At 36.3% G+C, this 18,448-nt stretch overlaps 1 protein-coding gene across 1 annotated transcript in view; it reads right to left on the bottom strand.

Moving 5' to 3' along the window:
• Positions 1–15,777: 15,777 nt before the first annotated feature.
• The window catches only part of LOC140153701 (E3 ubiquitin-protein ligase UHRF1-like), a 32,303-nt gene continuing 29,632 nt past the window's right edge, over positions 15,778–18,448 (bottom strand). Inside the window, exon 17 of the mRNA XM_072176525.1 lies at positions 15,778–18,274. Within this exon, the coding sequence (XP_072032626.1) occupies positions 18,128–18,274 (147 nt within the window). The 3' untranslated portion in view covers positions 15,778–18,127. The remainder of the gene's footprint in view (positions 18,275–18,448) is intronic.

Raw genomic sequence — 18,448 nt, 5'->3', positions numbered from 1 at the left:
AGTTGCATAATGTTGTAGGCGCAGCTGTCCGTTTGGGTTCGGGCGGCTGTTCACGGCCCTGCACTTCTTAGATCGCCTTGATAAGAGTTCGAAGCCCTGTCGTCAACAGAGGGCAGTAAACTCGAGGTAAAGAATATCCCATATCGCGCTAATGAGCTGGGCAGTAACCGTAGAAAACGCTCGTTTCTGGCGAAAATTGACAAGTAACTTGCACAAATTTCTAGATACAGTTACTATAAGGTCGTGCGATGTATTCAAACCATTTGTTAACCATTTCTTTTTTAGGGAGCAATAATTATTTATCATGAATATTATTGTCATGTTGATGACATCATAGTTGCTCGCATTTTGTTCATTTTTAAATTTTGAAATATTTAACGCTCAAAAGTCACACAAAATCAATCACCTATATTTTTCTTTATTTCACCAGAGTGTCCTTGCCAAGATACAGCTTTCATAAGTGTTAGGTCACTTCTGTAAAATTCTTATAATTTATTTCATGCATACAAATAGCGATGCACGTTTTTGTTGTGTTTTTGATAGGTTTTCATGTCCGATTTTAACGATAAAACATTATTCCCTATAGAAAAACAATATGGCAAAACATACAACAGTTTGTAACATTCTCCATGAACTTAACCATCTATGTTTGGATTGTGATGTAATTAACGTGTGTAATGAGATTTTCTCTTTCTGAATCTGACTAAATATTATCTTTCATCACAATTTCTCATCCAATTCATACATTTCTGGGTCAAAAGTCAGGTAAAACACTTTGTGGTTTTGAAATTGGTTTAGATAGGCATATAACGCTAATAAAATCATTTGGGTTGATCAAGCAGTTGCTTTTTATGATTTTCAAGGCAATATGCATAAATAATGAATCTACATGTACATAATTTTTCACTTCAGTAAGCTCGTCTTTTGACCAACGTTCATTATTGATCACTGTGACGGGTTATATTGTATGCGATTGACATCAAAGAACCACATGTGTATGAGCTTGTGCATTGAATTGAATTACACAATGGTTATTCAGGTTATTGATCGCTAGATGGAAGCGAACATGATACATATTACGTAGGATTCCATGCCTGTGCGGGGATTTGAACCCTAGCGACCAGAACTATGAACACTTTGAAGTGTTAGCACCTTGCAGGGCCGTGTGTTATTAGCATGATTAGTAGCTATGGGTTGCAGAATGGTGGGGTGGGAGAGGGGCGGCCTTCCCAGCAATCAGGACGTGTCCCCTAGTGCCAATAATAATTGTTTAATAATGTAGGGAAGTATACTGGAATTTAGTCAATTTCTTCAAGTTTGTAGGCCTATGTTGTTAATAAATTTTAACAATGTTGATGAACTTGAATAAAAGAAAGAATGAAAAGCAAAATAAAACAAGAAACGATTTCCATTATGAACGTATTAAAGTTGAAATGTTTTACAATGTTTCGATGTTTTAGTCGCCATGCAGAATGCCCTTTAAATCACTTTATCGATAATATCATCCATATAGCCTAAGTGTATTGAAATCCCTCACATACAATATAACGGCCTGGGCCCAGCCACACCCAGCTGGTGGTGGTGGTGACGCGCCACAGAAGTAATGTTCCTACTTTGTTGTAAAAATGTTATCTGTCAAATTTCAGAAATTGTAGTTTTTATTGTCATAATTTCAAACATGTTACAATTCCTACTAATACAAGATCAAATAAAGATCAAATAAATAATAAATAAATAAATAAATAAATAAATAAATAAATAAATAAATAAATAAATTAATAAATAAATAAATAAATAAATAAATAAGTAAATAAATAAATAAATAAATAAATAAATAAATAAATAAATAAATAAATAGTAAAATACAAGTACTCTACTCACAATCGTATTTATTTATTTAGGTATTCTATTTATTTGAAAAATTATTTCTTTATTTATTTGGGTCAGTGTTTTCAATTTTAAGTTCCTAATGTTTGACACTGAGAATATCCCCGGAGAACATTGTCAAAATTCTGGAATTTGTATAATTCCTAATATTTGACAGTGAGAATATTGTCACAATCCCGGAATTGTTTTAATTTAATTTGTAATAAGATTCCTAATATTTGATATTATGGAGCATTGTCACAATTCTGGAAATTTTAAGTTCCTTATTTTTTGACAGTGAGAATATTGTCAGATTTCCTAATATTTGACAGTGAGAATATTGTCACAATCCCGGAATTGTTTTAATTTAATTTGTAATAAGATTCCTAATATTTGATAATGGAGCATTGTCACAATTCTGGAAATTTTTAAGTTCCTTATTTTTGACAGTGAGAATATTGTCAGATTTCTGGAATTTTGATAGAATTAAATAAAAACACAAAATGCGTGAATAAAAGAAGGAAAGTGATAGTAGGCCCATTCTTTTTAGTCGCTTACTTTAATAATAGTAGGCCTATTTAGAAATTGTTCCCAAATTTTGACAAATTCTCAAAGTTCCTTACATCTGTCTTTGCAAGATTTTATTTGCGTACATCTATAATTAGAAGAACTTATCCTACATCATTTTTATATTATTGACAAGCATGGTCTGGCAGCATGGACCAATCAGCGTCCTTCTACCGGGCATTTACACAAACAGCACGGAGGTCATTTCGTTCCTATTTCGTGTCAAATGACACGAATAGGCACCATTCAAGATTTTGACAGCGCCCCCTGTCGAAATTCCAGAATTCCGACAGTTCCAGGTTTCTGACGCAGCCTGTCAAAAACTTGGAATTGTCGAAATTCCAGAATTACGACAGGGGGCGCTGTCGCAATTCTAGAAATCTGACAATTCCAAGTTTTGACAGGCTGCGTCAGAAACCTGAACTGTCGTAATTCTAGAATTCTGACAATGCCAAGTTTTTGACAGGCTGCGTCAGAATCTTGGAATTGTCAAAATTCCAGAATTTCGACAATTCCAAGAATCTGATGCAACACTTTTCAAGAGATAATGTATAATTGGTTAATTTTTTTCAAAAATGATTTTTTGGCATAAATGGTTACACATGTCCCAACTTGCCAAGCAGTGAGTTAAAAATTGTCTGCAGTAGGCTACATAGTAATGAATTCAACAATATCTTCAGAAAATAAAAATGATCTCAACAATGCTGTCTTCAATCAATATAATTGCGTACAACCATCATGACCATGCTGTCTCCAGCAGATAGCAATGCATGAGTTAAACAATGCCATCATCAGCAGATATATCAACGAGTTCGACAACGCTGTCTTCAATAGATATAGCAACACTGATAGCGATGAGTTCGATGTCTTCAGTATATAGCAATAAGACCAGAAATGCCTTCTTCAGTAGATAGCAATGTGTTTAACAATGTCTACAGTAGATAACATTGAGTTCAAGAATGCTGTCTTCAGTAGATAGCAATTAATTCAAAATGTCTTTGGTAGATAGCAATGATTTCAACAATGCTGTCTTCAGTAGACAACAATGAGTTCATCAATTGTCTTCAGTATGTAGCAATGTGTGCAACCATGCTCATCGAGTGGTAGCAATGAGTTCAACAATGCTGTCTACAGTAGAAATCAATGAGTTCAATAATGCTGTCTACAGTAGATATCAATGAGTTCAAGAATGTTGTCTTCAGTAGACATCAATGAGTTCATCAATTGTCTTCAGTAGGTAGCAATGTCTATAGCGTGTCTATACAACCGGTGTCAACAATCCTATTTCTCAGATGATGTCTTTATACCAACATTACCAAGTATTGTTCAGAGATGTGATAGAGTGTTGGTAAATTTCCTGAAAATTGAACTGGCCCTTGGCGACAGCCAAGTGCGTGTTTGTGGCATGCATCAAAAATTTATTAGAGCCAGGAATAGGTACGGGTGTATCACCCTGACAGACGCCCTCCCTAAAAAATAATTCCAGTTCTGACATTTTTTTTTCATTATGGCCCAATTTCCTGAAATGTTACAGCTCTGATTGTTGCAGATATAGAGTTCAATAATGCGTTCTTCAGTAGATAGCAATTACAATGCTGTCTTCAGTAGATAGCAATTACAAAGCTGTCTTCAGTAGATAGCAATTACAAAGCTGTCCTCAGTAGATAGCAATTACAAAGCTGTCTTCAGTAGATAGAATTACAAAGCTGTCTTCAGTAGATAGCAATTACAAAGCTGTCTTCAGTAGATAGCAATTACAATGCTGTCTTCAGTAGATAGCAATTACAAAGCTGTCTTCAGTAGATAGCAATTACAAAGCTGTCCTCAGTAGATAGCAATTACAAAGCTGTCTTCAGTAGATAGCAATTACAAAGCTGTCTTCAGTAGATATCAATTACAATGCTGTCTTCAGTAGATAGTGTGATGTGCCCTCAGTAATTTAATTTAATTATTTAACTTTGTTTACAAGCTGAATGTATGTCATGAGAAGTGTGAGACAAGGGAAAACACCTTGGAAGCAATCATGCAATAGTTTGTGTGTTATGGCAGGTGGTGTATGACGTGCAGTCCCTAAATTCAGTAAATTTTCATCGTCAACCGTGTAATTGAATGGGATTATTTTGAAATTTTAAAACGCTTGAAATATCACAAACAAATAGGCCTATGTTTATAAATAATATAAATACAAGCCAAAACCGTTGGGGTTCGATAATGAACCCCACAAAACTAACCGAGTATATGGAAAATGCCATACGGCCGGGCGGTTTCACGAGTTGCCGGCTCGATCATGTCATCCGCCGCCTGTGTTATGGCATGTTCTGGGGTGGGTTCCCTTTCATTCATCAGGTGATCAAAACAAACTGAATCAGAGTTATTGATATCATAGGGGATTTTCCGTGCAGTGCACCATCAGGACCCCCCCAGGAAGTGATGTAATGTGAAAGGTTAATGTGTATAATTAATCTGGGGAAATCCCAAGCTTGCATCATCTGTGAAGATGTGAATGAAGTGGTGGTCTATTAATAGATCTTGGGTTTTCTGGAGTATAAAAATGTGAGAGCTGGAGTTTGCTGATTACAGAATGTCATGGGAGATTGTGAAACTCCACATGTGTGTGATGGTCTTCGTGCTTCAAAAAAGAAGTACATGCATTTTAACCAGTTTACATAGCCAATAATTGAGCTAATTTTAATACAGCAACGAAGGAGATTGCGAGCATACAAAAGTGCTCTTCCTCATCAAAGGATTAAAGTTCTTCTGTCGAATTGCTGGAGTTTGCTAGGTTTGTGAAGGCCATGCATCTGTCAAAAACAGCGGAGCTGTGTTAAAGAAACCTGTTCTCTGGAGAAAGAGTGAATGGTGAAAGAAATACCATTTTTGGAGAAAGCAGCGCAACTGCGCAAGGAGATATTTTGGAGAAAGCAGCGCAAGAAGATAAGTAATAGGAGAAAGCAGCATCATTTTCGTGTGAGGATTTCATAAGCAAGGATATTTATAAACGCAAGTGTACACTGGACTTCGCTGATTTTCGCAGGACACGTGAATAAGGATATATTACATCAGTCGTCCAGAACATTGCAAGAACTCTAAGATCACCACCAACAAGACCGCTGGTTAAGTACTGATAGAATAAAACCGTGATTGTGTGATTTTAGTGTATATTGTTGTTATATGTACCAAGGCTTGTTTTCTCAAAATTATACCATAAAATATGCAAATTCGGTACCTAAGCCCAGGCAATTTTAGCAGAATTAGCACTCCTAAAGGCCATTTTTAACATAAAAACCTGTTTTAGACTTTTTTGAAAAAATGCTTCCTTCATCCCAAAAGTGGTTTTAAATGTTCAGTTTCCTATACTTTTGTACATGAGAGACATTCTCCAAAGTATTTTTGGCCTAATAACATGGCCTACATGGCTGAAATGGATATATATAATGCGCAATATATAAACGATGATTCATCAAATTTTTGAACCCCCCCCCCCTATTTTTTGGTTAAATTTTCAAAAAATATTTTTGGCCAAAAAAGCAAGTTATATGCCCTAAATTACTTGTTCTTTAATGTTGGAAACCATAGAAATACTGCTAATTTATGTTTACAAAGTTGGATAAAGTTGTACATTTTAATTACTTTTACTTCTACTGAACAGCTAGCAATGTATACTAATTCAATGTGTTCCTGACTGTTCAATAGAAGCAAAAGTAATCAAAATGTACAACTTTATCAACTTTAAAAAATAAAATTGGCAATTTGTTTTAAGTAGCAGTATTTCTATGGTTTCCAACCATGAATAACAAGTAATTTAGGGCTATAACTTTTTTTTTTGGCCAAAATATTTTTTGAAAATTAAAAACAAAAACATTTTGTTAAAAAAGAAAATCGGATTTTTTTGGAAAAATACAAAAATCGGAATTCCGATTAAATCGGAAGATTGGCATCTCTGCTTCAGTAGATAGCAATTACAAAGCTGTCTTCAGTAGATAGCAATTACAATGCTGTCTTCAGTAGATAGCAATTACAAAGCTGTCTTCAGTAGATAGCAATTACAAAGCTGTCTTCAGTAGATAGCAATTACAATGCTGTCTTCAGTAGATAGCAATTAAAATGCTGTCTTCAGTAGATAGCAATTACAATGCTGTCTTCAGTAGATAGCAATTACAAAGCTGTCTTCAGTAGATAGCAATTACAATGCTGTCTTCAGTAGATAGCAATTACAATGCTGTCTTCAGTAGATAGCAATTACAATGCTGTCTTCAGTAGATAGCAATTACAATGCTGTCTTCAGTAGATAGCAATTACAATGTTGTCTTCAGTAGATAGCAATTACAATGCTGTCTTCAGTAGATAGCAATTACAATGCTGTCTTCAGTAGATAGCAATTACAATGCTGTCTTCAGTAGATAGCAATTACAATGCTGTCTTCAGTAGATAGCAATTATAATGCTGTCTTCAGTAGATAGCAATTACAATGCTGTCTTCAGTAGATAGCAATTACAATGCTGTCTTCAGTAGATAGCAATTACAATGCTGTCTTCAGTAGATAGCAATTACAAAGCTGTCTTCAGTAGATAGCAATTACAATGCTGTCTTCAGTAGATAGCAATTACAATGCTGTCTTCAGTAGATAGCAATTACAATGCTGTCTTCAGTAGATAGCAATTACAATGCTGTCTTCAGTAGATAGCAATTACAATGCTGTCTTCAGTAGATAGCAATTACAATGCTGTCTTCAGTAGATAGCAATTACAATGCTGTTTTCAGTAGATAGTGATGTAATATCTGCAGACAGATAGGAATGAGTTAATCAAGAATGCCGTCTTCAAGAATGCCATAGAATCTTGAATTTTGCTGAAGGGGTACTTTTCATTTTTTTTTACCCTTTCGATTGTGAATTTTTCATCTGAAGGGTATAAAACATTGCCCAGGGGGTATTTAAACATTTTTTTTGACAATGTGTCCCAATTTCAGTGAATTGTTGACCCATTTTTTTGGCCAGGATGCTCAAGAATCTAAAAAGATTAGATATACTATTTATTACTACTGCCACATGCCACCACTAGCTACAGTCATAATCCCATGGTTCATTCTCATACAAATGAAGGGTGTATATCGTCATCTATCATTCACGACCAGATGAAAATATCAGTTTTAGGTTCCATTCACAAACACTTGTTGGGTGGGGGGGCTGATGCAAAAAAAAAAATTCATCGCTAAATTTTTTCGCCCCTCCCCCCTTTACACACCTCAAAAATTTCAGGACCCCTTTTTGACTTGAAAATTATGGGTCAACCCTGTAGAAAAGCATATAAACTCAATTTTCCCAGGAAAATTTGTGGTCATTTTTTTCAGGCCCCCCTCAGGAGGGTCAACAAATTTCAGGGCCCCCTTTTTGCATCAGGCCCCCCTAACAAGTGTTTGTGAACGGTCCCTAATGAACGTGTATGTTTTCAAGATTTTGTACGTGTGGTACTTTTCACTTTAGTGTGAACGTCTAAATACATGTAAACCCTGCATAGAATACATAACATTTTCAATCAATAGTAGAGTTCAGAACGATATGCACGAATTCAACAATGCTGCGTTCACATAGAAGTATCGCTCATTCAATCAGGCTGAGTTCACATAGGAGTATACTATGTGAACTCAGCCTGATCGAATGAGCTTATATCGTATACTTCTATGCGAATGCTGCCTAATGAACTTTATCAGAGAATGGCTGGAATCTCACACACAGCTACTGCAATAAACTTTTTTTTTCAAGATTAAAAGACATGAAAAATAACAAAGGATACAATCATTATTTTTACAAAATGTTTATTGACAAGCAAATAAAGGCACAAAGCTGCACAAAACACCACTATTTATTACAATTCTCACATTGACAAGACATATTATATGGCACAAATTGTCTGCATCATTAGCATTCTGATCCACTCATGCTAAAGGTCGCAATTATGAAAATAAAAATGCAATATATTTGCCCTGTATCTCTAGATAGCATACTTGGATTTTCAAAATACGCCTTATCATTTTCTGTTATTTTTGTTCCCAATTGTTCTATCATTTGATTTCAAATTAGTTACCAACAAGTGGCTCAAATCATGTTAAGCCCCCCCCCCCAACAAATAATCATTGCATAAAATATTTCCCATTTGTATGTACTTTTAAACAAGTTACTTTGCAGTTTCGACAAGTATTTTAGTACATGGACCAACCATGCGGTTCAAAGTTGTAGATCCTTGCCTAAACCATCTTTAGTTCTTTAGCATATAACTGCATTGGTGTTTTTTTTTTTTTCTCTTGGGGAACAAACCAGAATTTCACAGATGTCCTACAAACCAAAGCCCTTTCCTTTCCTTTATGGGAGAGGGGTAAAAATATCAGTAAAGGTTGATCTAAACTAAACTTTCATGTATAGGATATCACCAAACTTTGTTTTGTTTCGTCCATTATCTTTGAATTTTTGGTGTCTGCAAGTATACTTTCTAAAGTTTGTCCACTTTGAAGTCACGGTAAGGATGCACATTTTATGTAAGCTTATCGTGACGTCACATATTAAGACGCTCATGTATTTGTGTGCGCCTAGCAGTGTGTTAATTCCATTTGACATTATGGTGCGCAGAAACTGCGTAATTTACTTTGTACTTCAAAGTGGACAAACTGTACATCATGCTGTATTTGAGTTACATCATTCTGGGCAACATATACAAGTCCGAAAATTTGAGGTACGTCTTAATGTGTTGAGATCATAAGTTTAAATTTATGAAGTCTACCAAAACAGATGAACTTTCATGCTAATATACAAGTATAATTAGATTACTTCTGAAATCTTATCACATTCATACATCCATACTTAAAAGAACATCAAATTGGAAGTGTTAGCATGACGCATGAACAATCATGACAATTCATTTAACATTGTCTACAAGCATACCCTATATCATAGTCCCACATCTCAAGCCTGTGGTGCCAAACTCTAGCCTGCCTAGTCATCCATGGTATGAACAAGCATGACGATTCATTTAACATTGTCTACAACCCTACCCTATCATAGTCCCACCCTATCATAGTCCCACATCCCAAGCCGTAGTGCCAAGCTCTAGCCTGCCTAGTCATCCATGGTATGGTAGTATCACTGAGACAACATGGGTTAACTACTGTCAGTCATTTGACTACTATATACAAATACTAACACATTTTTAAATTCTTGGTCCTTGTTAAATTCTGACACAGCTGCCCTACATCATGCATAAAATACACTACACTTTTTTAAACAGAATTATCTACAGTTACAAAGTTATTGGTCCTCAAAATATGTCAATTGCCTTTAACAATATGAAATACTCAATTTACATATTTAATAATGACATTAAAACCCTGTGAATCACATAAAGTTTAATTTACACAATTTTTCATTTGTAAAAAGTTCATTGGTCCAAATTCTGAACATTTTTAAGTTTAACAATCATTAACATTTCTTTATTTAAGCAGACAACTTTCAGAATACACAGGTCAATTTCAGTAACAGTTGCAATAGGCTGTTCCAGTTGGAAGTCATACAGCCCCTATGGAAGACATGACCTTAATCTCCCACACAAGGGGTATAGATTTCAAATGGAGTCGCCCATTCAGGTAACCCCATTTGAAATTAACACCCCCTGTGTGGAAGATGGAGGTTGTGTCTTCCACAGGGGTGTATGGATTTCAACAGGAATAGCCCAAAGCCTCATAGGTCCCATCATAAGTCCAAAGCCGTTGCAAGTCCGACATATATATTCTATGGAAGAGTTACGAATGATTTGGTCTTTATATGGGTTTACTAGACTGCTGCCCTCATTCGTCAATCTTCTGGATTACCGACTGAGAAAACTACATGGAAAAAAAGTGGCAGACTTTTGCAACCAGATTCTGGTTGCACATGAATATTAAGCAGGTTGCAAACTTTCACTGAGAATGCGCAGTTGTGTCCAATACCGAGTTTGTTGTTTTTAGAACTTCAGAGCGTGATCTTGTCACAACGGCGCGGTACACACGGCGCGGTACACAGGCGCCGTTAGTCAATCGCGCTATGGCGCATTAACCAAAGTCACAAGCATGGGTCCGCCACAATTTGAACTGCAAGATAATCAGTCGTCACTACGAAGCATAACACAGTACATGCGCAGTGTAGACGGCTGGTGGAAGAAGTCTAGGTTTAGGACTCTCTATGAAACCCAACACCCTGATCGTATTAACTGGTATTTACAATGGCAACTCAATTTAGTCTTGGATTAAGATGGGCCCCAAGTTTGATACTCGTATTATAAATGCAAGCTAATAGAAGACATCATAGACACACTAAACAGTAAACGGATCTTCAACATTGAATTTTGTAATGAACATTTGGTCACGTTGGAACAAGATTGCGATTTTAATGATCATATACTGATAAGATTTCATACTCTACCATGCTATCGGGTGGCAAAATTGGAGGTTGAATACCATAAGACTCATGGGCGGATCCAGGAATTTTCAATAGAGGGGGTGCTGAGCCACCACTGCTGCCGTGGCTCGGCACCCACACAAAGTCGGGCGCCTCTCTGCAAAAATACTCAAAGTCAGGTGCCGCTCTGCAAAAATTAGAGGAGGTGCACGCCGGGTACGTCCCCCTCTAAATCCGCCCCTGAGACTAACACCCATAACTAAAGTTAACTAACCCACTTTCGAGAAAGCTGATCTTTTTATTGAACTGAACACTACAGAAGAAGTTTTATTGTTAACATGTTATGTTAAATATTGACTCCATGTAACAGAATAGCACTGGCATCGCATGTATTAACTATACCCTAAATACCGTAAAACCTTGTCTACAAGCATATATATGCCTCTAAACGGGGTTTTTTAATGCAAGAGACGAGAGGCAGAAACTCTCCACAAAAACAACTATATTACTGATATAGGCGACTGTACAAACACATATTATTGTAAGACCAATCTATTGTAATGTGTTTGTGGAGGGTATTTGCCTTTCGTCTCTTTCGTCAAAAAATACCTCGTTTAGAAGCATATATGCTTGTAGACGGAATTCTACGGTATATGCATTGAAACATGTTTTTCATCAAGTTATTTCGAGGATGTATGATTTATAAAACCAATGCAGATTATTTCACTTTGAAAAAAAAATGATAGGCAGAACACATGAAACATGTTACAAGAAACTTAGTCTTAACACTGGGAATGATGAATGCATTTGAATTTCTTCAAACACTAGAAATCTAGATGCCACAATATCATCTACTGACATACTTACAGCATAACAATTATATTAATCCTATAGGTGTGGCTGAGTAGAACATTCTTTGTGCAACTTCTGAAATGTTTCTTAAACTTGCGCTTAAATACACTGGTAATGTTCTAAGACAATTCACCGCATAGGTAGTGTCTATTTTGACAGGCTTGGTTCTGAACGAGCTACGCACATTGGGTACTTGGGATTACATAACAATGTTAGCTCTTGAATACACAATCATGTTACCATCACACAAGGGTAGGATTAAATGAGTTCATTATGGTCACTTACAGCGTATTTATAGTGAAAATACCAAGTTTTGAATATACCGTATACGATAATCCTTGTATATATACCGAAACTCTTGCTGTTTATAGTGCGACATAGTTACCGCACAAATTATATCAACTAACATTACCGTACATTTGCAATGACTCAGAGGTCACATGGGAAATATGTAAATATTGTGGCGCAAGCTATAAACAGCCCATTCAACAGTATGATCATAGCGGCGAACATGTAGCGTCTGTTTTGGTAACTCTTGGGGTTGATGCATCCTACGCATTATGAAGAAGCTGCTACTTCCGGTAATACAGCACACAATTTATCCTCGTGTGTTTATAGTGCAAACGTCTTGCGCCAATATCCTTTGGCTGAGAACGATATCGATGTGTGGTACATACAAATACAGCTACGCATTATGAAGAAGCTGCTACTACAGCACACAATTTATCCTTGTGTGTTTATAGTGCAAATATTTCGCGCCAATATCCTTTGGCTGAGAACGATATCGATGTGTGGTACATACAAATACGGCTACGCATTATGAAGAAGCTGCTACTACAGCACAAAATTTATCCTTGTGTGTTTATAGTGCAAATATCTCGCGCCAATATCCTTTGGCTGAGAACGATATCGATGTGTGGTACATACAAATACAGCTACGCATTATGAAGAAGCTGCTACTACAGCACAAAATTTATCCTTGTGTGTTTATAGTGCAAATATCTCGCGCCAATATCCTTTGGCTGAGAACGATATCGATGTGTGGTACATACAAATACAGCTACGCATTATGAAGAAGCTGCTACTACAGCACACAATTTATCCTTGTGTGTTTATAGTGCAAATATTTCGCCAATATCCTTTGGCTGAGAACGATATCGATGTGTGGTACATACAAATACGGCTCGCATTATGAAGAAGCTGCTACTACAGCACAAAATTTATCCTTGTGTGTTTATAGTGCAAATATCTCGCGCCAATATCCTTTGGCTGAGAACGATATCGATGTGTGGTACATACAAATACGGCTACGCATTATGAAGAAGCTGCTACTACAGCACACAATTTATCCTTGTGTGTTTATAGTGCAAATATCTCGCGCCAATATCCTTTGGCTGAGAACGATATTGATGTGTGGTACATACAAATACGGCTACGCATATGAAGAAGCTGCTACTACAGCACACAATTTATCCTTGTGTGTTTATAGTGCAAATATCTCGCACCAATATCCTTCGGTTGAGAAGGATATCGATGTGCGGTACATACAGATATGGCTAATGTTTATAGTGAGCTAGTTTCCGGTAATTTCTGACCGGATAGAAATAATACCGCAATGTACCGCACATCTGCTTCCACTATAAACACGCTGAATGTTAGCTGGGATAATCGTCAACATTGACACATCCAACCCAGTTTACGCATCGTCGTTGGGCAGGAAAAACCTCTTATGTACTTTAGGCCCTTGAACATGTTTAAAACAAAAAAACTGCCAAGAGGTTACATACATGTAGATGGTTTTGCTTTAAACATGTTCAGGGCCCAATGACACATGGGTTTTTCCTGCCCAATGACAACATGTATCAATACACTATTGGGCTAGTCCAGTTGAAATCCATACACCCCAAGATTTGACCTTAATTTCCCACACAGGGAGGGTAAAATTCAAATTCAGGTAGTCACATTTGAAATTCAAACTCCCTGCGTAGGATAACGAAATTAACGATAATGTCTTTCATACGGGGTAAATAGATTTCTACAAGAATAGCTTATTATTATATGAATTAACTCACATTGCACACTAAAATATCTCAGCAGGTTTTGTGCTCAGTGGCAGCACTACCGGGGAGGGCAAGGGGGCATTGCCCCCTCCCAATATTTTTCTTCTTCCCCAGTTTCCCCCACTTTTGAGGCAAAATTATGTAAATTTCCGCTTTTTGTGGCAATTTTGCACAAAATTCCCCCCCCCCCATGCCCCCTGAAAAAATTCCTGGTGCCGCCACTGTTTGTGCTGTAGACCAATGCTTTGCACACATCTTTTCCTCTGACAATGGACACCATATAATGTACATATTTTACAGCTTATATACAAAGTAAAGCGCCCTCTTTTCCCACCCTAGGTAGTCAGTGAACCCAAAGAGGTAGGATTACAATATATGTGATTGTGAACTTTATGAACACGACATAATATTGAATGGTACTAGTATTGTATGGCAAGATGCTCCACATTTTGAGTGAAGTGCTTCACAATTCATTGGTATTTTGTATGCAAAATGATACAATTGCTATACACCATTCTTATAATTGGCACCTTTCTGCCATTGTTATGGGTGAACATCGATAAGAATACCACATATTATAGGATAGTGGAAACATTTTACGTGATTATTACGTTATTTTATAATCATGTGATACCCCCCTTTCGTTGTTTTATAGTATGTGGTATCTATGTTTACCGTATCATCAGCAGGTAAGTTATTATTAACAATTATAAGGTCAATACAAATGTGTTAGTATTTGCTACACAAAGTTTCCACACTAAATTATGCCCTGCTTAGCAACCATGCCAATTGCTTTGAGGGACACAGCGCAAGTAAGTTCATAATTTGTCTCATCGGTAGCTGATAGTAACATATGAGACCGAAGGCAGATACCTCCACAAAAACATTAGATTGGTCTTACAATAATACTCGTTTGTACAGCCACCTGTATCAGCAATATAGTTTAATTCTATGGTATAGCTCTTGAACACAAATCTGATGTGGTAAGTATTACTCACTGTATCTGTGACATGGTCTCCCCAGGAAGTACAAACGATACTACATATCACACCGAAAGAAAACCAAGAGAAAATATTCAACGGAAAGAGGTAGACACACAAAAATATATATCTACATTTTAAGAGGTACACATAAGTATTAAAATGCTTGGCCCATAACCACCAGACTATGATCAGCATTCTTACAAAACTAATTAATGGGCATGAACTATCACAACACCTGCTTGAAATATGTACAGACTTCAAAGCATGTGCAGTGGTTTGATGAGTTTCAATTCCTGCCCACTTCAGCAGTGATAGGGAAAATTACCCCTATGAGAAGCCCCCCTCCCCAATGCTGGCCGATTTTTAGGCCTTTATTGTAATTTTAAGCCAATTTTTTGACAATTTTCGTCAAATTTTGCACCCCTTGCCTCCCCCTTTAGCCCCTCTGAAAATTTTTGTGATGGAATTTATCAACCTTCACAAAATTGATTTCCTCTGATGGCTGCAGTTCACACTAGTTAATCTACATAGATACAACATCTAAACATTACCAAGTACACCTCACTACAAGATTAACACCAAATTGAAATGAAATAAACATTTTCTTCTCTTAAATATAACTGTAATAGCAAATATCTTATTTCCGATGAAGTTGAATATTTTGATACTTTTCTTTATAATAATGGACATCAAAATTACGATAGCAACCATACAAGCCTCTTGGAGACAATTGCAAAATTACAAAAAACAAAAACGCCACATATTGTGGCTGTACCGTTCAATATACATTCACGATTATTCTTTTCAAGGCACTCGATAATCCGTACAAAAAGTATGACAAACCTGTCAATCAACCGTTACAAAAATCCGTACAAAATAGAACATTGTCAAAAAATACATTTCTCTTTCCATGACACTTTTGCCTTTTCAAAATATCAAAATGTTTAATATCAAATTTTGAAATACAAAAAGTAATTTGAGAATGCAAAGGTGTATTAAGAAAACAATTTAGGAAAAGTTTATTTAAAAAAAAAACACCTTGTGATCAATTATACAACATGGCTTTGAAATTTCTACATTACCGTAATAAGCTTTATTTGGCAATTACACAACTCAAAATCTATTACATATTAAGCCTACTGATTTGATTATGAATATTCATTATTTAGTATCAAATTTTATGTTAATTTTTGTTTGAGTTGCATTTATGTATGTTGAATTGTTTGATCACAAGTTTAATTTTTGCTGCAAAAGGATTTCCAAAAATTGTTAACACATTTATAAATTTTAGGTGAAACTGCTGAATTCAACATACACGCACATACAGTGTGCTAATTCTGTGCATGTTTTTCTATTGTATGTTGCAATCAGCAATCGCACCAAACTGGACTGTTCCATTAGAAATCTATACACCCCTGTTGAAGACATGACCTTAATTTTCCATACAGGGCGGGTGAATTTCAAACAGAATTACCTGAATTGGTGACTATTTCAAATCTTCACCTTCTGTGTGGGAGGGAGATTAAGGTCATGTCTTCCATAGGGGGTGTATGGATGTCAACTGGAATAGTCCATTGTATTATACAATAAACTCATGCCTGGTTGCGTCTTAATACATGAACATTTTGAAAACACACTCCCATCACATTCTTCAATTGATCCCTGCAGATCGACATTATTTTTGGCACTATCTTAACATATTTTACATATTAATATTTCTTTTATAGCTGCCGGCAAAGATAAACTTGAAATGTTGTGTCCAACGTCTTGTCAATCAGACTGAATATGCTGTAGTGTGCTGCCGGTCAGCAGCCAATTACACTGCACCTCTGTCAGGAAGTCAGACGCAAGATTCCAAGTTATCTCTGCCGGCGACAATAATAAAATATTACAAAATGGCTTCCTCAATCACTCATGACCCATTTGGTTCTATGGGCAATTTCAGTTGATATCCATACACCCCTCTGGTAGAGATGACCTTAATCTACCAGACAGTGGGTGTAGATTTAAAATGGAGTCATCTATTCAGGTAACCCCATTCAAAATTCACTCTCCCTGTGTGGAAGATTAAGGTCATGTCTTCTATAGGGGTGAATGGATTTCAACTGGATTAACCCAATTTGGTCAATTGATCCACAAGAATATACCTTTGCTGTTACAATGTAATAGTAGTACTGTCCTCCTTGTCATTGTATACCAACTTGTAAAAAAAATATTTGTGCGTCATACAGTATTTAACAACGACATTTCACATCTGTGTTTGTGCTATCATTTTTTACTTATTTAAAGTGGAAGCCAAAAATTGAATAACATTTTCACACATCAAAATTTTACATTACAATTCCATTTACAATAAGTATCTCTGGCATACAACTGTAGCCATGAGGTATAAAATCATATTCAATAACATTTCTGAGACAAAACTTTTGAATCAATAACATCAGCCTCACAGACTCAATTGTATCAGCCTCACAGACTCAATTCTCAACTACAGGGTTCCCGCACCTTGAAGCCTTTAAAATTCAAAGACTTTTCAAGGACTTTCAAGGTCCAAAAGCATGATTTTCAAGGACTTACCACAACACGAAAATCATGATGCGGCTCTCCATGCGGCACATATTAACGAAAGTGACAGCTCCTCTCTACTCCCCAAATTTTGTCAAAATTATACTTTAGGTAAAATTCCAATTTTCAAGGACTTTCAAGGACCTTGTGCAATTTCCAGGACTTTCAAGGCCTTGAAAAGGTGTTTCAAGGACATTCAAGGACTCTCAACGACCGCGGGAACCCTACATCTAAATCAAGCCGTACAAACAAACTGAAACATGTCTATTACCTTTCATTTTGTGTGGCAACATGTCATATTTGTAAGTCATTGAGCTGACGAACAGGCATGTTAACATCACACATAGCTGTTAAGTCAACAAACTGTATTTCCATTTTAAACCAAAATAAAATTCCAGTAGCATAGCAATTACTCATATTGCAAGAGCTGCAGATGTTTTCATCATTATTTTACTTCTGCAAATTTGTTGACATTTTCCAAAGGTCCCAGAATACAACTGGAAGAGCTATAATTCACCAACACAAGTCAATGGATAATATCATACCAACATTACATAGCTGATTTTATCATCATCAATAGCAAATGAAGGACTACAAATTGACCAAAGAACAAAATGATCTATTTTTTGCACATAAAGAATATAAGTTCTTGGACAGAAGTCACTTTTCAAAGCTTTTGACGGAATTTAACAGACTATATAAAAACATCAGCTAAAGACAGATTTGACGTTGCTCTGGACACGTTGTCACTGTGGCATGTGGATGCATTATAATGATTTTGCGAGGAAGAATCCAAGGGGAATGTGATGGATTTATCGTCCAGCTTCATATCCAGGGAAGAGTTCTTTCAAGATGGCCGACAGTACTTTATTACTAGCCATGCTGAATCCTTTGCCTAATTCATGCCGGCAGGTTGGACAAGAGTGAACATCTGCCTTGAAGGAACGCTGCAGACATGACTGAAAAATAGAAATGGGTAAAACGGGTATTAAATAATGAATCAAAAACAAACAGGATGTAGCAGATTATGATAATGCCTAACCACACTTGTTCTAAACGCAACTGCAAATACCAAGTGTGTGCAATAAATTTGCACAATACATGGCAGATTATTCAAGCTCTTCATGAAATGC

This window comes from Amphiura filiformis, chromosome 5 (genome assembly GCF_039555335.1).
Source record: "Amphiura filiformis chromosome 5, Afil_fr2py, whole genome shotgun sequence".
Taxonomy (NCBI): Eukaryota; Metazoa; Echinodermata; class Ophiuroidea; order Amphilepidida; family Amphiuridae; genus Amphiura; species Amphiura filiformis.
This window is presented reverse-complemented; position numbering and strand designations above follow the sequence as displayed.